Genomic DNA, 19,717 nt, shown 5'->3' with positions numbered 1-19,717 from the left:
TATTTGTTGGCATATATTGAGAGTGAGGAATTTGATTTCAGTCACTTAACTCACAAATAGTTTAGAATGTTTTTGAAAGGGAACTATCCTACACTCTGAAGATACAGGAGGAAAATTTGGAGTACTTTCTTGCTCTCAGAGTGTTGACATTCTCATGGCGATATTTAAAAGTAAGTAACAATAGTTGAAGTTAATTTGGACAGATCATCCCTATGAAGGCAATAAAACATCTTACTTGGGAAATGATTGCAGGCTGAAGGATTGAGGAGATAGTTCAAGGAGGTATTTTGACATTTTGTGTCAAATGAACTGATGCCATTTGAAAGAAATACTAGAAACAACAGTTGTAAGTATAAAGGAGAAAGAGAAATTCATGAAGGTTGGGGTTTGATTGGTGGTGCCACTATTTGTAGTGGAAAAAAAGCAAGGGAGTTCGGGAGTTGCGAGCTTGCTATTGTATTGGGTTCTTAACAAAGTGTCTTTTCCTCATATGCCTTCCAGAACTCTAACAGTAGAGCATACATGAGAAAAAAGTCTCTTCAGACTCAACTTCTACCAGCAGAAAGAATGACTCACTGTCTCATCTCCATGACAAAAGTCACTGCAGAAAGTCTGAGTCTGAGGACACTGGAGCTAAAGGTCTCCATCCACAACATGGCCAATTCTAAGGAAAATAACCCTGCCATCAAGGTCAGCCCTGGCATGAGGCTATGCCCAGGATATTAAGTGTCCTGCTGTGGAAAGATCAAGGCTTCTGTCACGGGTTTGAAGTTTTCAATATGGAACATTCTAAGTCTGTTCTGAGGACTGCCTGTGCTCTGGGTTAGTCAAGGGTGGGTAAATCCTACAGACAAGGGAAAGGAATTCCAATAGTTACAGTTTTTTAAAATCTACTCATTGCTCCATTATGTTCCTTGTCTTTGAAGGCTTTCTGAAAGAGGGAAGAACATCATCAGTTAGGCGTTTATATCACAATTTACATATCCATAAACGGTCCATAAATTATCAGGTATATAAGATAAGTTGTAGATCTGTCACAAGGTGTTCATAAACTGACAACTATCCTCAAAATGTGAGATTTAAGACTCACTACTTAAAAACATTTGAGACTCAAGGTTGAATGGAATGCGAACATTGTGATAATATATAGAATTATCTTATAACTTGTACTGGCACACCAACACTCGAACACGATTTTGTTTTAATGCATTTCTTTACTGGGGAAATATTGACGGAATTCAAATTATGTGCCAGGCTCTACTTCATCTGGAAAGAGGTGTGCACAGAATAAAAGAGTTTTTTTCCTGCCACTATGCATCTGTATTCAGAAACCTGAATGGAAAGGTACTGGAAATAATGCAATAGAGCTAGAAAACTTTTTCAATAGGTCAGGAGTATTGTAACAAGAAAGGGGGTGTTAGAAAAGCAGAGTGTGTATTCTAGGGATTTTGTGCATTAGTGCTTATAGTTGTGAATTTCAAGAATGGTAGACAAGTAGCGAAAATTAAGCTACAGAACAATTGTAGTGGGCATATTTTCCTTAAACTTCTTGTAAGGGATGAATCACAGCAGAGGGATCACATACCCCAGTCTAAAAGTAGTAGGAAATACTGTCAACCGAAGGAAAAATGTCTACTAAGGAAAGATCACAGGAAAGGAAATCAACAGTTTTATGAAATTCCCGGTTGAAAGCATTCAGGAAAAGACTGGATGTCCCACATTTGTTTGATGGGAAATTTTAGCGAGGAGTAGAAGCAATGATCCTCCTGGGTTTGTACTCCTTTGCATCTTGGATTTTTTAGTTGTCACAGTAAAAAGTAATCCAATTTTGGATTCTGCCAGATTCATAAAATGGTGATTGATGTAAAGCATAGACAACCAAGATGAGCAGAAATATCCCAAGAAACAACCATACAAACAGAAAGCAGAGACACCTCCATTTCTCCCTCCCTCTCTTCCTTCCTTCTTTCCTTCCTTCCTTCCTTCCTCCCTTCCTTCCTTCGTATCTGTCTTCTTTCTTTCATTTTTCTTTCCTTTTTTCTCCTTCCTTCCTTCCTTCCTTCCTTCCTTCCTTCCTTCCTTCCTTCCTCTCTTTTTGACTTCATGTCTGGTAATGGAATAATTGGATAAAGGCTTTAGTTAAGAAAAAAAGGAAGTATTTGGAATTAGACACCAATAAAGAGAGAATATAGAGATGTGAGATTCAAACCAAGGTTTCTAGATCTCAACACTATTGGCATTGTACAGCAGAAGTTCCAGTGTTGTTGGGGTTTGTCTGATGGCTGGAATTAGCATCTTCCCTCGTTTATCACGCATGGAACTAGTAGGTATCTGCAGTAGGTATCTGGGTGTGAGCAGGCAGGCAAAAATTTACAATGATTCCAGAAAGGAGATGGGAGTTATTTCCTTCCCTATGGGGACAGGTAGATAGCTTAGGAAAGAGGAGAGATCAAGAGGACAAAATTTTCCTAAATGTCCCTCAACGATGAACATAAGGTGAATTAAATGACAAGAAGTTGTGAAGCTGGGTACCCGTTTTATGTATGGCCCATGATTCTAGTGAGAGAATTCTTTGGCAGAGCAAATTAAAATGCTGTTCTTTGAATATAACTGGAGACTCCAACAGAATGAAGTCACATTTCCCAAGACATTTATTGATTGTTGACAGTGAGTGGCATACCAGAAGTGCTTACATATTTGTTGGGTATGTCAGGGGATGAATGGTATGTTCTGCCAATTACTGACAGTATATAAAGGTCCAAGGCTAGTAGAAGACACACAGTTCACCACATCCTCTCACCACCCACGTGAATTCTCTTCTCTTGACAAGATGTGTTGCAACTATGGCAACTCCTGTGGCTATGGCTATGGCTGTGGCTATGGGCCCTATTATGGCTGTAGTTATGGACCTGGCTATCGCTATGGCTATGGCTGTGGCTATGGCTACGGCTGTGGCTATGGCCCCTATTACAGCTGGAGTTATGGACCTGGCTATGGATGTGGATATGGCTCCCGGTATGTCTGTGGCTCTGGTAGTGGATATGGCTGTGGATATGGCTCCTGCTGTGGCTACGGCCCCGGATATGGCTGTGGTTGTGGCTATGGCTCCGGCTGCTATGGTTACCGGCCATTTTGCTATAGAAGATGTTATTCTTCTTGCTGCTAGAACATCACCCCATTGTCCTCTAAATAAGACACATCTAATGAAAGGGCTGAATCAAGGATTCATACCTCACATTTCTATATCCACGAAATTGCATGCTTCACAGAGGCTCTCACCTCCAAGCAACATTTCTAGAATGGCATCCTGTGCCTCAAGGCTGTGTGGTATCATCTGACTGTTTTCTAAATGTTGGTGTTTATTCCTTTACTCTGAATTCTGTCATCTTACTGTGGCAACCAGCCTAATACCCCACAGTTGGGCAAATTCCTTATTCTCAATAAAAATGATTCTTTGCTTCTAATAGATCTCTGTGTTCTTGCTTGTGAATTATTCCTTTTTTTGAGGTATTATGACTCCTCTTGAAAATCTAGGTGACAATGTTTTTCATGAACATGAGGGCTCTTCCTTCATATAATGGGAGCATTTCTTCTCTTATGTGCGTCAGAGAAAATGCCTTTTCTACCTGTGCCTTGCACCCCTCATGCCCAGGCCCTCACAACTCAACACAAGTCACAGAGTATTTCAGAACTTTCATCTGGAAATCACACTCTATGTAGAATGGAGGTGGAGGGGAAAGGCAAGGAGGGATGTTACCTGTTTTGGAGGTTGTGAGACAAGCTCCAGGGAGAGGAGGTGTGGCCTGAGTACTTCAAGGATGAATGGAATGGAAGAGAGAGTTTCCAGAGTAATGAGAAATTAGAAATGGACTCGGGTGTCTAATGAACCAAGGAAAGGATAATTTAGAAGAAAGTTGTGGTATTGTATCATCTGTAATTTAATGGAAGTCCGGATGTATTTGTTGGCATATATTGAGAGTGAGGAATTTGATTTCAGTCACTTAACTCACAAATAGTTTAGAATGTTTTTGAAAGGGAACTATCCTACACTCTGAAGATACAGGAGGAAAATTTGGAGTACTTTCTTGCTCTCAGAGTGTTGACATTCTCATGGCGATATTTAAAAATAAGTAGGAATTAGTTGAAATTAATTTGGAGAGATCATCCCTATGAAGGCAATAAAACATCTTACTGGGGAAGAGATTGCAGGCTGAAGGATTGCGGAGATAGTTCAAGGAGGTATTTTGACATTTTGTGTCAAATGAACTGATGCCATTTGAAAGAAATACTAGAAACAACAGTTGTAAGTATAAAGGAGAAAGAGAAATTCATGAAGGTTGGGGTTTGATTGGTGGTGCCACTATTTGTAGTGGAAAAAAAGCAAGGGAGTTCGGGAGTTGCGAGCTTGCTATTGTATTGGGTTCTTAACAAAGTGTCTTTTCCTCATATGCCTTCCAGAACTCTAACAGTAGAGCATACATGAGAAAAAAGTCTCTTCAGACTCAACTTCTACCAGCAGAAAGAATGACTCACTGTCTCATCTCCATGACAAAAGTCACTGCAGAAAGTCTGAGTCTGAGGACACTGGAGCTAAAGGTCTCCATCCACAACATGGCCAATTCTAAGGAAAATAACCCTGCCATCAAGGTCAGCCCTGGCATGAGGCTATGCCCAGGATATTAAGTGTCCTGCTGTGGAAAGATCAAGGCTTCTGTCACGGGTTTGAAGTTTTCAATATGGAACATTCTAAGTCTGTTCTGAGGACTGCCTGTGCTCTGGGTTAGTCAAGGGTGGGTAAATCCTACAGACAAGGGAAAGGAATTCCAATAGTTACAGTTTTTTAAAATCTACTCATTGCTCCATTATGTTCCTTGTCTTTGAAGGCTTTCTGAAAGAGGGAAGAACATCATCAGTTAGGCGTTTATATCACAATTTACATATCCATAAACGGTCCATAAATTATCAGGTATATAAGATAAGTTGTAGATCTGTCACAAGGTGTTCATAAACTGACAACTATCCTCAAAATGTGAGATTTAAGACTCACTACTTAAAATCATTTGAGACTCTAGGTTGAATGGAATGAGAACACTGTGATAATATATAGAATTATCTTATAACTTGTACTGGCACACCAACACTTGAACACGATTTTGTTTTAATGCATTTCTTTACTGGGGAAATATTGACGAAATTCAAATTATGTACCAGTCTCTACTTCATAGGGAAAGATGGGTGCACAGAAGAAGAGATTATTTTTCTGCGATTATGGATCTGTATTCAGAAAACTGAATGGAAAGGTACTAGAAACAATGCAAGAAAAGTAGGAAACTTTTCCAATAGTTCAGGAATATTGTGACAAGAAACAGGGTGTTAGAAAAGCAGAGTGTGTATTCTAGGGATTTTGTGCATTAGAGTTTAGAGTTGTGAATTTCAAGAATGGTAGAAAAGTAGAGAAAGTTAAGCTAAAGAACAATTGTAGTGGCTATATATTACTTAAAATTTTTGTAATGGTTGAATCACATCAGAGTGATTAGATACACCAGTCTAAAAGTAGTAGGACATACACTTAACTGAAGGAAAGATGTCTACCAAGGAAAGATCACAAGAAAAGAAATCAGCAGTTTTATGAAATTCCCAGTTGAAAGCATTCAGGAAAAGAATGGATGTCACTCATTTCTTCGATGGGAAATTTTAGCGTGGAATAGAAGGAATGATCTTCCTGAGTTTGTACTCCCTTCCAGCTTGGATTTTATAGTGGTTACTGTAAAAATAATGCAAATATTGGAGTCTGCCAGATTCATAAAATGGTGACTGATGTAAAGCCTAGACAACGAAGATAAGCAGAAATATCCCAAGAAACAACCATACAAACAAAAAACAAAGACACCTTCCTTCTTTCTTTCCTCCCTTCTTCCCTTCCTTCCTTCCTTCCTTCCTTCCTTCCTTCCTTCCTTCTTTCCTTCCTTCCTTTCTTCCTTCCTATGTCTCTCTTTCTTCTTTCTTTCTTTCTTTCTTTCTTTCTTTCTTTCTCTTTCTTTCTTTTTCTTTCTTTCTTCTTATTTCTTTCTTTCTAATTCCTTCCTTCCTTCCTTCCTTCCTTCCTTCCTTCCTTCCTTCCTTCCCTCCTTCCTTTAATTTTTTCTTCCTTTCTTCCTTTCTTTCTGACTTCATGTCTGGTAATGGGATGATTGGATAAAGGGTTAGTTGAGAAAAAAAGGAATTATTTGGAATTAGACACCAATAAAGAGAGAATATAGAGATGTGAGATTCAAACCAAAGTTTCTAGATCTCAACACTATTGGCATTGTACAGCAGAAGTTCCAGTGTTGTTGGGCTTTGTTCTGATGACTGGAATTAGCATCTTCCCTCCTTTATCACACATGGAGCTAGTAGATATCTGCAATAGGTATCTGGGTGTGAGAAGGCAGGCAAAAATTTGCAATGCTTCCAGAAAGGAGATGGGAGTTATTTCCTTCCCTATGGGGACAGGTAGATAGCTTAGGAAAGAGGAGAGATCAAGAGGACAAAATTTTCCTAAATGTCCCTCAACGATGAACATAAGGTAAACTAAATGACAACAAGTTGTGAAGATGCATACCAGTTTTACATATGGCCCATGATTCTAGTGAGAGAATTCTTTGGCAGACCAAATTAAAATGCTGTTCTTTAAATATAACTGGAGACTCCAACAGAATGAAGTCACATTTCCCAAGACATTTATTGATTGTTGACAGTGAGTGGCATACCAGAAGTGCTTACATATTTGTTGGGTATGTCAGGGGATGAATGGTATGTTCTGCCAATTACTGACAGTATATAAAGGTCCAAGGCTAGTAGAAGACACACAGTTCACCACATCCTCTCGCAACCCACGTGAATTCTCTTCTCTTGACAAGATGTGTTGCAACTATGGCAACTCCTGTGGCTATGGCTGCGGATATGGCTATGGGTGTGGATGTGGTCCCTATTATGGCTGTGGTTATGGCCTCCGTTATGGCTGTGGCTATGGCTCAGGATACGGCTGTGGATATGGTTCCTGCTGTGGCTCTGGCTGTGGATATGGCTCCAACTTCTGTGGCTACCGGCCACTTTACTATAGAAGATGTTATTCTTCTTGCTGCTAGAACATCACTGTCTAATCCCCACTTGCTTCGGAAATGACATGCCTTAAGAGAAAGCTCATTCAAGGATGTATACCCCAAGATTTATATATTGAGAACATTGCATGTGTCATAGAAGATTTGACCTCCAGTAACATTTGTAGCATGGCATCTTGTGGCTTGAGGCTATGGAGGATCATCTAACACTTTTCCACAAAGTGTTGGTCTTACTCCCTTAGTATGGAATCTGTGGTGTGACTGTGGCAAGGATCCAAACATCCCACATTTGGGCAAATCCCTTATTCTCAATAAAAATGTTCCATTCCTTCTATCAAATGTCTCTAGTCTTTCTTGAAAAGCCTCGTTTCTTGAGGTGTTATGGCCTCTCTTGAAAATTGGGCTGACAATATATTTCATGTACCCGGGTCTCTTTCTGGATATCATACAAGCATTTCTCCTCTTACATGCATCGATATAATGTCTTCTCCACATAGGTCTCATATCTCTAGCACAGTACTGCAGAACTGTGCCCTGGAAATCACACTCTAGGTAGAAGGATGTGGAGGGAAAAGATGAGGACTAGGAGGGATGGCATCTCCTGGGAGGTTGTGACAGAAGCCAAAGGGGAAGGGGGTGTGGCCTGATCACTTAAAGGATGAATGTGATGGAAGAGAGAGTTTCTGGCATTCATGAGAAATTGAAAGCTGCCTCAGCTGAAGTGTAAAGAACCAAGAAAGGGTACGTTAGAAGAAAAGCGTGGTATCATATCATCTGAATTGGATGGATTTGCTAATATATTTGTTGGCATAAATTGAGTTTGAAGAAATAGATTTAAATCACTTAACTGACAAATACTTCTGAATGTGTTTGAAAGAGAACCATCTGACACACTGAATACATAGTAGAAAAATGGCAGATGAATTTCCTACTCTCAGAGTGTTTACATTTTGTTGGTGTTAATAAATATGTTACAAATTAATTATGACAAATTTAGACACATAATTTGCTTGGAGAGAATAAAACAGCTTCCTGGGGAAGAGAATGAAGGTTCATTAAATATTGGAGAGATAGTTTGGGGTGGTACTTTGATGTTCAGTGTCAAACGAACTGATCAAGTTGAAAGACTGGCCAGAAAGGGCAGTACCAAGCAGAAAGGGGAAGAGAAATTCATTATGTGTTGGGTATGATCAATGGTGCCACAATTTTCAGTGAAAAGAGGAAGGAGTAGGGCTTTAATGGTGTCCTTTAGTGTCTTCCCTGGTGCGTATACAAGAATAGGAGGAGAAGCCCAGTCCTTTCTGAGTTTGAGAACCTTCGGTTTGTTGGGGTCTAACTTCAGTGTCCTTTCCTCAGGTGCCATTCCAGAGCTCTCACCTTTAGATCCTACCATAGAAAATGTATTTCAGACTCAAATTCAACCAGCAGTGAAAAACCAATCACTGACTCATATGCATGGCAAAGGTAAGTGCACAAAGTGTGAGCGTGAGGATCCTAAGCCAGGACTCTAAACCATGTCAGATTCCAAGGAGGATGGCCTTGCCATGGAGGTCAGCCCTGGATGGAGGCTATGCCCTGTATATTAAGTGTCCTGCTGATGAAGAATTAAGCCTTCTCTCAAGGGATGGAATATATGGGATAGGAATAGTCTAAATCTGGAACACATGGGATATTCTAAATCTGATGTGATGACTGAGTGTGCTCTGAGTTAGTCTAGGATGGGTACATCATACAAAAAGGGAAAAGAATTCTAATAATTACAGTTTGATGAAAACCTATTCATTGTTCCATTATGTTCCTTGCCTTTGAAGACTTTCTGAAGGAGGGAAGAATATCATCAATTAGGCACGTATATTATAATTTACATATCTAGTAAAGTTCTGGTTATTTATAAGGCATAGAAGAACATATGGAACTATGTGTTCCCAAACAGACAACTTTATTTATTTATTTATTTATTTATTTATTTATTTATTTGGATTTTTTTTTTCATTTATTTATTATTTTTTTCTTTTGAGAGACAGAGTGTCAGCATGGGAGGGGCAGAGTGAGAAAGAGACACAGAATCTGAATCAGGCTTCAGTCTCCAGGCTGTCACCACAGAGCACTACACAGGGCTCGAACTCACAAACCGTAAGATCATCACCTAAGCTGAGGTTGGACACTTAACCAACTAGCCATCCAGCAACCCCCAGACAACTATCTTTAAGGTGTGAAATTTGAGACTCTCTTAGTCCAAGAATATTGGAGATTTTCGGGTTGAATGGAATGAGAATATTGCGATAATGTATTGAATTATTTTATAACTTCTAAATGGCACACCAACATTTGAACACGGTTTTGTTCTAATGCATTTTTTAATTGGACAAATACTGACGGGATTCAAATTATGTGTGAGGCTGTACTTTCTCTGGAAAGAAGGGTGCACAGAATAAGAGACTTTTTTCCCTGCCATTATGCATCTGTATTCAGAAACCTGAATGGAAAGGTACCAGACATAATGCAGTAGAGCTAGAAAACTTTTTCAATAGGTCAGGAGTATTGTGACAAGAAAGAGGGTGTTAGAAAAGCAGATTGTGTATTCTAGGGATTTTGTGCATTAGAGCTTATAGTTGTGAATTTCAAGAATGGTAGACAAGTAGTGAAAATTAAGCTACAGAACAATTGTAGTGGGCATATTTTCCTTAAACTTCTTGTAAGGGATGAATCACAGCAGAGGGATCACATACCCCAGTCTAAAAGTAGTAGGAAATACTGTCAACCGAAGGAAAAATGTCTACTAAGGAAAGATCACAGGAAAGGAAATCAGCAGTTTTATGAAATTCCTGGTTGAAAGCATTCAGGAAAAGACTGGATGTCCCACATTTCTTTGATGGGAAATTTTAGTGAGGAGTAGAAGCAATGATTCTCCTGGGTTTGTACTCCCTTGCAACTTGCATTTTTTAGTTGTCACAGTCAAAAGTAATCCAAATTTTGGATTCTGCCAGATTCATAAAATGGTGATTGATGTAAAGCATAGACAACCAAGATGAGCAGAAATATCCCAAGAAACAACCATACAAACAAAAAGCAGAGACACCTCCATTTCTTCCTTCCTTCCTTCCTTCCTTCCTTCCTTCCTTCCTTCCTTCCTTCCTTCCTTCCTTCCTTTCTTTTTGACTGCATGTCTGGTAATGGAATGATTGGATAAAGGGTTTAGTTGAGAAAAAAAGGAAGTATTTGCAATTAGACACCAATAAAGAGAGAATATAGAGATGTGAGATTCAAACCAAGGTTTCTAGATCTCAACACTATTGGCATTGTATAGCAGAAGTTCCAGTGTTGTTGGGCTTTGTTCTGATGACTGGAATTAGCATCTTCCCTCCTTTATCACACATGGAGCTAGTAGGTATCTGCAGTAGGTATCTGGGTGTGAGCAGGCAGGCAAAAATTTACAGTGCTTCCAGAAAGGAGATGGGAGTTATTTCCTTCCCTATGGGGACAGGTAGATAGCTTAGGAAAGAGGAGAGATCAAGAGGACAAAATTTTCCTAAATGTCCCTCAACCATGAACATAAGGTAAATTAAATGACAGCAAGTTGTGAAGATGCATACCAGTTTTTTGTATGGCACATGATTCTAGTGAGAGAATTCTTTGGCAGAGCAAATTAAAATGCTGTTCTTTAAATATAACTGGAGACTCCAACAGAATGAAGTCACATTTCCCAAGACATTTATTGATTGTTGACAGTGAGTGGCATACCAGAAGTGCTTACATATTTGTTGGGTATGTCAGGGGATGAATGGTATGTTCTGCCAATTACTGACAGTATATAAAGGTCCAAGGCTAGTAGAAGACACACAGTTCACCACATCCTCTCACCACCCACGTGAATTCTCTTCTCTTGAGAAGATGTGTTGCAACTACGGCAACTCCTGTGGCTATGGCTGTGGCTATGGCTACGGCTGTGGCTATGGCCCCTATTATGGCTGGAATTATGGACCTGGCTATGGATGTGGATATGGCTCCCGGTATGTCTGTGGCTCTGGTTGTGGATATGGCTGTGGATATGGCTCCTGCTGTGGCTACGGCCCCGGATATGGCTGTGGTTGTGGCTATGGCTCCGGCTGCTATGGTTACCGGCCATTTTGCTATAGAAGATGTTATTCTTCTTGTTGCTAGAACATCACCCCATTGTCCTCTAAATAAGACACATCTAATGAGAGGGCTGAATCAAGGACTCATACCTCACATTTTTATATCCACGAAATTGCATGCTTCACAGAGGCTCTCACCTCCAAGCAACATTTCTAGAATGGCATCTTGTGCCTCAAGGCTGTGTGATATCATCTGACTGTTTTCTAAATGTTGGTCTTTATTCCCTTACTCTGGATTCTGTCATCTGACTGTGGCAACAAGCCTAACACCCCACAGTTGGGCAAATTCCTTATTCTCAATAAAAATGATTCTTTGCTTCTAATATATCTCTGTGATTTTGCTTATGAATTACTCCTTTTTTGGGGTATTATGATGCCTCTTGAAAATCTAGGTGACAATATGTTTCATGAACATGAGGGCTCTTCCTTCATATAATGGGAGCCTTTCTTCTCTTATGTGCATCAGAGAAAATGCCTTTTCTACCTGTGCCTTGCACCCCTCATGCCCAGGCCCTCACAACTCAACACAAATCACAGAGTATTTCAGAACTTTCTTCTGGAAATCACACTCTATGTAGAATGGAGGTGGAGGGGAAAGGCAAGGAGGGATGTTACCTGTTTTGGAGGTTGTGAGACAAGCTCCAGGGAGAGGAGGTGTGGCCTGAGTACTTCAAGCATGAATAGAATGGAAGAGAGAGTTTCCAGATTAATGAGAAATTAGAAATGGACTCAGGTGTCTAATGATCTAAGGAAAGGATAATTTAGAAAAAAGATGTATTGTATCATCTGTAATTTAATGGAAGTCCGGATGTATTTGTTGGCATATATTGAGAGTGAGGAAATTGATTTCAGTCGCTTAACTCACAAATACTTTAGAATGCTTTTGAAAGGGAACTATCTTACACACTGAAGATACAGGAGGAATATTGTGGAACACTTTCTTGCTCTCAGAGTGTTGACATTCTCATGGCGATATTTAAAAATAAGTAGGAATTAGTTGAAATTAATTTGGAGAGATCATCCTTATGGAGGCAATAAGACATCTTACTGGGGAAGAGATTGCAGGCTGAAGGATTGCAGAGATAGTTCAAGGAGGTATTTTGACATTTTGTGTCAAATGAACTGATGCCATTTGAAAGAAATACTAGAAAGAACAGTTGTAAGTATAAAGGGAAAGGGAAATTCATGAAGGTTGGGGTATGATTGGTGGTGCCACAATTTGTAGTGGAAAAAAGCAAGGGATAGATTGGGAGTTTGCGAGCTTACAATTGTGTTGGGTTCTTACCAAAGTGTCTTTTCCTCATGTGCCTTCCAGAACTCTAACAGAGCATACATCAGAAAAAAGTCTCTTCAGACTCAATTTCTACCAGCAGAAAAAATGACTCACTGTCTCATCTCCATGACAAAAGTCACTGCAGAAAGTCTGAGTCTGAGGACACTGGAGCTAAAAGCCTCCATCCACAACATGGTTAATTCCAAGGAAGATAACCCTGCCATCAAGTTCAGCCCTGGTATGAGGCTATGCCGGGGATATTAACTGTCCTGCTGTGGAAGAAACAGAGCTTGTGTCAAGGGTTTGAAGTTTTCAATATGGAATATCCTAAGTCTGTTCTGAGGACTTCCTGTGCTCTGGGTTAGTCAAGGGTGGGTAAATCCTACAGACAGGGGAAAGGAATTCTAATAATTACAGTTTGTTAAAATCACTCATTGTTCCATATTGTTCCTTGTCTTTGAAGGCTTTCTGAAGGAGGGAAGAACATCATCAGTTAGGCATTTATATCACAATTTACATATCCATAAAGTGTCGAAAATTTATTAGGTATAAGATAACTTGCACATCTGTCACAAGGTGTTCATAAACTGACAAGTATCCTCAAAATGTGATATTTGAGTCTCACTAGTTAAAAACTTTTGAGACTTTCAGGATGGAAAGAGTATAATGGAATGAGAACATTGTGATAATACATAGAATTATCTTATAACTTCTAATGGCACACCAACACTTGAACACCTTTTTGTTTTAATGCACTTCTTTCCTGGGGAAATATTGACGGAATTCAAATTATGTGCCCGGCTCTACTTCATCGGTAAAGAGGGGTGCACAGAATAAGAGATTATTTTTCTGTCATTATGGATCTGTTTTCAGAAACCTGAATGGAAAGTTACTAGAAATACTGCAAGAAAGCTAGACAACTTTTCCAATAGTTCGGGAGTATTGTGACAAGAAAGAGCATGCTAGAAAAGTAAAGTGTGTATTCTAGGTATTTTGTGCATTAGAGCTTATAGTTGTGAATTTCAAGAATGCTAGAAAAGTAGAAAAAAATAATCTAAAGAACAATTGTAGTGGGTATATTTTCCTTAAACTTCTGGTAAGGGGTGAATTACAGCAGAGTGATCAGATAGACCAGTCTAAATGTAGCAGGAAATACTGTCAACCAAGGAAAGATCACAGGAAAGGAAATCAGCAGTTTTATGAAATTCCCAGTTGAAAGCATTGAGTAAAAGACTGGATGTCACACATTTCTTTGATGGGAAATTTTAGCGTGGAGTAGAAGGAATGATCTTCCTGAGTTTGTTCTCCCTTCCAGCTTGGATTTTATAGTTGTCACAGTAAAAAGCAATACAAATTTGGATTCTGCCAGATTCATGGAAAGGTGATTGATGTAAAGCCAGGACACCCAAGATGAGCAGAAACATCCCAAGAAACAACCATACAAACAAAAAACAGGGACACCTACCTTCCTTCCTTCCTTCCTTCCTTCCTTCCTTCCTTCCTTCCTTCCTTCCTTCCTTCCTTCTGTTCTTTCTTTCTTTCTTTCTTTCTTTCTTTCTTTCTTTTCTTTCTTTCTAATTTATTCCTTCCTTCCTTCCTTCCTTCCTTCCTTTCTTCCTTCCTTCCTTCCTTCCTTCCTTCCTTCCTTCCTTCCTTCCCTTTTGACTTCATGTCTGGTAATGGAATGATTGGATAAAGGGTTTAGTTGAGAAAAAAGGAAGTATTTGGATTAGACACCAGTAAAGAGAGAATATATAGATGTGAGGTTACAAACCAAGGTTTCTAGATCTCAACACTATTGGCATTGTGCAGCAGATGTTCCAGTGTTGTTGGGCTTTATCCTGTTGGCTGGAATTAGCATCACCCTCGTTTATCACACTTGGAGCTAGTAGATATCTGCAGTAGGTATCTGGGTGTGAGAAGGCAGCCAAAAATTTGCAATGATTCCAGAAAGGAGATGGGAGTTATTTCCTTCCCTATGCGGACAGGTAGATAGCTTAGGAAAGAGGAGAGATCAAGAGGACAAAATTTTCCTAAATGTCCCTCAACGATGATATGTAAGGTAAATTAAATGACAGCAAGTTGTGAAGATGCATACCAGTTTTATGTATGGCACATGATTCTAGTGAGAGAATTATTTGGCAGAGCAAATTAAAATGCTGTTCTTTAAATATAACTAGAGACTCCAACAGAATGAAGTCACATTTCCCAAGACATTTATTGATTGTTGACAGTGAGTGGCATATCAGAAGTGCTTACATATTTGTTGGGTATGTCAGGGGATGAATGGTATGTTCTGCCAATTACTGACAGTATATAAAGGTCCAAGGCTAGTAGAAGACACACAGTTCACCACATCCTCTCACACCCACGTGAATTCTGTTCTCTTGACAAGATGTGTTGCAACTACGGCAACTCCTGTGGTTATGGCTGCGGATATGGCTATGGCTGTGGATGTGGTCCCTATTATGGCTGTGGTTATGGCCTCCGTTATGGCTGTGGTTATGGCTCAGGGTCTGGCTGTGTCTATGGCACCAGATACGGCTGTGGCTATGGCTATGGCTCCAGCTGCTGTGGCTACCAGCCATTTTGCTATAGAAGATGTTATTCCTCTTGCTGGTAGAACATCACTGTCCAAGCCCCACTTGCTTCTGAAATGACATGCCTTAAGAGAAGGCTCATTCAAAGATCTATATTTATATATCGAGATTTATATATCGAGAGCATTGCATGTGTCATAGAAGATTTGACCTCCAGTAACATTTGTAGCATGGCATCTTGTGGTTTGAGGCTATGGAGTATCATCTAACAGTTATCCAAAAAGTGTTGTTCTTACTCCCTTAGTATGCATTCTGTGTTGTGACTGTGTCGTGGATCCATACATTCCACATTTGGGTAATCCCCTTATTGTCAATAAAAATGTTTCATTCCTTCTATCAAATGTCTCTAGTCTCTTTTGAGAAAGCCTCATATCTTGAGGTTTTATGGCTTCTCTTGAAAATTGGGCTGACAATATATTTCATGTACCCGGGTCTCTCTCTGGATATCCTACAAGCATTTCTTCTCTTACATGCATCGATATAATGTCTTCTCCACCTAAGTCTCATATCCTTAACACTCCAACACAAATCACACAGTATTGCAGAACTGTGCCCTGGAAATCACACTGTACGTAGAATGGATGTGGAGGGAAAAGATGAGGACGAGGAGGGATGGCACCTCTTGGGAGGTTGTGACAGAAGCCCAAGGGAAAGGAGGTGTGGCCTGATCACTTAAAGGGTGAATGTGATGGAAGAGAGAGTTTCTGGTATTTCTGCGAAATTGGAAGCTGCCTCAGCTGAAGTGTAAAGAACCAAGGAAAGGGTACGTTAGAATAAAAGCATGGTATCATATCATCTGAATTGGATGGATTTGCTAATATATTTGTTGGCATAAATTGAGTTTGAGGAAATTGATTTAAGTTACTTAATTGACAAATACTTTTGAATGTGTTTGAAAGAGAACCATCCAACACACTGAATACACAGTAGAAAAATTGTAGATGAATTTCCTACCCTCAGAGTGTATACATTTTGTTGGTTTTAATAAATATTTTACAAATTAATTATGATAAATTTAGACACATAATTTGCTTGGAGGGAATAAAACAGCTTCTTGGGGAAGACAATGAAGGTTGAAATATTGGAGAGATAGTTCAGGGAGGTATTTTGATGTTTTGTATCAAATGAACTGATCCAAGTTGACAGAATGACTAGAAAGGACAGCACTAAATAAAAAGGGCGGAAAAGAAATTCATTAAGTTTTGGGTATGATCAGTGCTGCCACAATTTTCAGTTGAGAAAAGCAAGGACCTGTGCTTTAATGGTAGCATTTACGGCATTACTTGGTACAGATATAAGAATGGGATGTAAAGCCCAGTTCTTTCTGAGTTTGAGAACCTACTAGTTTGTTGGGGTCTGTTTTCAATGTCCTTTCCTCATGTGCCATTCCAGAACTCTAACCTTTAGATCCTACAGTAGAAAATATTTTTCAAGGTCAAATTCAGCCAGCAGTGAAAAGCGACTCTCTAACTCATCTCCATGACAAGGGTCATTATAAAGTCTGAGTCTGAGGTACCTGGAGCTTGGAGACTCCACAACATGGCCAATTCCAAGGAAGATAGTGCTGCCATCAAGGTCAGCCCTGGAGTGAGGCTATGCCCAGGATATAACGTGTTCTGCTGATGAAGAGACATGGTTTCTTTCAAGAGTTGGGCATTTTTCACAGATGGAACATCTTTAAGTCAGATATGGGGACTGACTGTCCTTTGGGTCAATATGAGTGGGGAAACCCTACAAAGATGGGTAGGGAATTCTAATAATGAAGTTCACTGAACATCTAACTTATGGTTTCATTTATGTCCTTGTCATTGAATACTTTCTGGAGGAGGGCAGAATATCATTAATTAGGCATGTATATCAAAATGTACATGTGTAGTGAAGTGCCGATCATTTATGAAACATTTAAGGTAACTAATACCTCTGGAAATATGTCTTTGTAAGCTAACACATATCTTCAAAATGTGAAATTTGTGACTCTCTTAGTCACAGAACATTTGAAAGTTTCAGCTTGAGTAAAATGGGAACACTCCAATGTTAGAACATATTTTGTTTTAATGCATCTGTTTTTATCGGTGGAAATATTGATTGATTTCAAATTACATGCCAGGCACTCTACTTACAACTTGTGACTCAGAGATACACAAAATATAGATTTTTTTCTGCTGTTATGGATCAGTATCTAGAGATCTGAATGGAAATGTACTAGAAATAATGCAATAAATATAGGAATGATTTTCAATAGATCAGGCATATTGTGACCAGAAAGTGGGTTTTTGAAAATTAACATGTCTATTCTAGATAACCTTTGCATTAGAATTTGTCATGTCGAATTTCAAGACTGACAGAAAAGGAGAGAAAATAAAAGGTAAAGAACAATTGCGTGGGATATGTTTTCTTTAAGCTTCTTGTTAGTGATGACACATAGCAATCAAACAGACCAGTGGCCAGTATAAGAAAAGTCAGTTGGAAGTATTCTTAACTGAAGGAAAAATGTCTAATAATTAAAGTTCTCAGAAAAGAAAATCAGCAGCTTTATGAAAAATCTCTGTTGAAAGCACTTGAGAAAGGACTTGTTGGCACTCATTACTTTGTTGTTGAAATTTGAAAGTGGAGTAGAAGGAATAATCTTCCTGAGTTTGTACTTCCAACACGGATTTCATAGCTGTTATAGTAAAAAGTTAAATTTTGGATTGTGCCTGAATCTGAAAATAGTGACTTAGACAACAAAAATAACCAAAAACATCACAAACAAAAAGTAAACAACTTTTTTTTTAACTACACATCTGCTGATGGAAAGGTCAGATGCTTGGTTTAGTTGAGAAGAAAGGAATATTTGGACTTAGACAGCAATAAAGAAAGAACCTAGGGCACCTGGGTGGCTCAGTCCATTGGGCGTCCGACTTTAGCTCAGGTCATGATCTTGCGGTTTGTGAGTTCGAGCCCCGCGTCAGGCTCCGTGATGACAGCTCGCAGCCTGCAGCCTGCTTCAGATTTTGTGTCTCCCTCTCTCTCTGCTCCTCCCCTGCTCGTGCTCTGTCTCTTTCTCAAAAATAAATAAACATTAAAAAAATGAAAAAAAAAAAAGAAAGAACGTAATTTACAGATGCGATGTTATAAACCAAGGTTTCAGAATCTCAGCACTATTGACATCTGACATTAGATCTTTCAATGTTGTTGGGGGTTGTTCTGTGCCCTGATATTATCATCATCCCTGGTTTCTCCCACAAGGAGACAGTGTGCATATACAGTAGGTATCTGAGTGCAAGAAGCCTGGCAAGAAGTTGTGATGATTCCAGAAAGGAGTTGGGAGTTATTTCCTTCCCCAAGGGCAGAGGTAGATGTTTTGAGAAGGAGGAGAGATCAAGAGGGACAAAATTTTCCTAAATTCCCCCTAAACTTGTTATATGAAATATATGAAAAGATAGGAGGTTTTGAAGTTTGGTATCTGTTCTATGTAGAGCACATGATGCTACTGAGATAATTCTTTGGCAGAGTAAATTAAAATGCTGCTCTCTAAATAGGGTCACCTGGGTGGCTCAGTCTGGTAAGCATCTAACTCTTGATTTCAGCTCAAGTCATGATCTCATGGTTCTTGAGTTGATGAGATTGGACTCTGCACTGACAGAGCGGAGCCTGCTTGGGATTCTCCCTCTGTCTCTCTGCCTCTCTTCTGCTCATGCTCTATTTCTCAAAATAAATAAAGTTAAAAAAATTGTTGCTCTTTAAATAAAATGAGAGTCACCCCCAAATAAACAGTTTATTTTACCCAAGAAATTGCTGGTTGTTGACAGTTACTGGCACAGCATAGTTGCTTACATATTTGTTGGGTAAGTCAGGGGATGAATGGCATGCTCTGTCAATTACTGGCAGTATATAAAGGTCCAAGGCTAGTAGAAGACACGCACTTCACCACATCCTCTCGCAACCAACGTGAATTCTCTTCTCTTGACAAGATGTGTTGCAACTACGGCAACTCCTGTGGCTATGGCTGCGGATATGGCTATGGCTGTGGATGTGGCCCCTATTATGGCTGTGGTTATGGAACAGGCTATGGCTGTGGCTATGGTACTGGATATGGCTGTGGATATGGCTCATGGTATGGCTGTGGCTCTGGCTGTGGAAATGGCTCCTGCTGTGGCTATGGCCCCAGATATGGCTGTGGTTGTGGCTATGGCTCCAGCTGCTGTGCCTACCGGCCATTTTTCTATAGAAGATGTTATTCTTCTTGCTGCTAGAACATCACTGTTCAAACCCCACTTGCTTCTGAAATGACACGCCTTAAGAGAAGGCTGATTCAAGAATCCATACCCCAAGACTTCTATATCTAAGAAATTGCATGCTTTGTAGAAGATTTGACCACCATTAACATTTGTAGGATGGCATCTTGTGGCTGTGTAGTATCATCTTACTGTTTTCCATATGTTGGGCTTTACTCCCTTAATCTGGATTCTGTTTTGTGATAGTGGCAATGATCCTAACATTCCACAGCTAGGCAAATCCCTTATTCTCAATAAAAATGGTTCTTTGCTTCTAACACATCTCTGTGTTCTTGCCTGTGAATTACTCCTTTTTTTGAGGTGTTATGGTGTCTCTTGAAATCCAGCTGAC

At 39.6% G+C, this 19,717-nt stretch overlaps 5 protein-coding genes across 5 annotated transcripts; all 5 read left to right on the top strand.

Annotated features, from left to right (window-relative positions):
- Positions 1 to 2,830: 2,830 nt before the first annotated feature.
- LOC124527303 (keratin-associated protein 6-2-like) lies at positions 2,831 to 3,166 on the top strand. The gene has a single exon (XM_047100480.1). The coding sequence runs from the start codon at positions 2,831 to 2,833 to the stop codon at positions 3,164 to 3,166; it is 336 nt and encodes a 111-aa protein (XP_046956436.1).
- A 3,733-nt stretch (positions 3,167 to 6,899) lies between these two features.
- On the top strand, positions 6,900 to 7,127 carry LOC124525931 (keratin-associated protein 6-2-like). The gene has a single exon (XM_047098565.1). It carries the CDS (start codon positions 6,900 to 6,902, stop codon positions 7,125 to 7,127), a length of 228 nt encoding a protein of 75 aa, XP_046954521.1.
- A 3,864-nt stretch (positions 7,128 to 10,991) lies between these two features.
- On the top strand, positions 10,992 to 11,261 carry LOC124526913 (keratin-associated protein 21-1-like). The gene has a single exon (XM_047100113.1). The coding sequence runs from the start codon at positions 10,992 to 10,994 to the stop codon at positions 11,259 to 11,261; it is 270 nt and encodes an 89-aa protein (XP_046956069.1).
- A 3,643-nt stretch (positions 11,262 to 14,904) lies between these two features.
- LOC124527302 (keratin-associated protein 21-1-like) lies at positions 14,905 to 15,132 on the top strand. Its single transcript, XM_047100478.1, has one exon. The coding sequence runs from the start codon at positions 14,905 to 14,907 to the stop codon at positions 15,130 to 15,132; it is 228 nt and encodes a 75-aa protein (XP_046956434.1).
- A 3,930-nt stretch (positions 15,133 to 19,062) lies between these two features.
- On the top strand, positions 19,063 to 19,344 carry LOC124526912 (keratin-associated protein 21-1-like). The gene has a single exon (XM_047100112.1). The coding sequence runs from the start codon at positions 19,063 to 19,065 to the stop codon at positions 19,342 to 19,344; it is 282 nt and encodes a 93-aa protein (XP_046956068.1).
- Positions 19,345 to 19,717: the final 373 nt, after the last annotated feature.

Source organism: Lynx rufus, unplaced genomic scaffold (assembly GCF_022079265.1).
Source record: "Lynx rufus isolate CCGP_SWC_20201006 ecotype Redwood Valley unplaced genomic scaffold, mLynRuf1.p SCAF_5, whole genome shotgun sequence".
Taxonomy (NCBI): domain Eukaryota; kingdom Metazoa; phylum Chordata; class Mammalia; order Carnivora; family Felidae; genus Lynx; species Lynx rufus.
The sequence above is the reverse complement of the archived record's forward strand: the minus strand, read 5'-3'. Positions and strand labels throughout refer to the sequence as shown.

Excerpts from the sequence above, each read along its gene's own strand:
- LOC124526912 (XM_047100112.1), top strand. The coding sequence starts at position 19,063 with ATGTGTTGCAACTACGGCAACTCCTGTGGCTATGGCTGCGGATATGGC.
- LOC124527303 (XM_047100480.1), top strand. The coding sequence starts at position 2,831 with ATGTGTTGCAACTATGGCAACTCCTGTGGCTATGGCTATGGCTGTGGC.
- LOC124526913 (XM_047100113.1), top strand. The coding sequence starts at position 10,992 with ATGTGTTGCAACTACGGCAACTCCTGTGGCTATGGCTGTGGCTATGGC.
- LOC124525931 (XM_047098565.1), top strand. The coding sequence starts at position 6,900 with ATGTGTTGCAACTATGGCAACTCCTGTGGCTATGGCTGCGGATATGGC.
- LOC124527302 (XM_047100478.1), top strand. The coding sequence starts at position 14,905 with ATGTGTTGCAACTACGGCAACTCCTGTGGTTATGGCTGCGGATATGGC.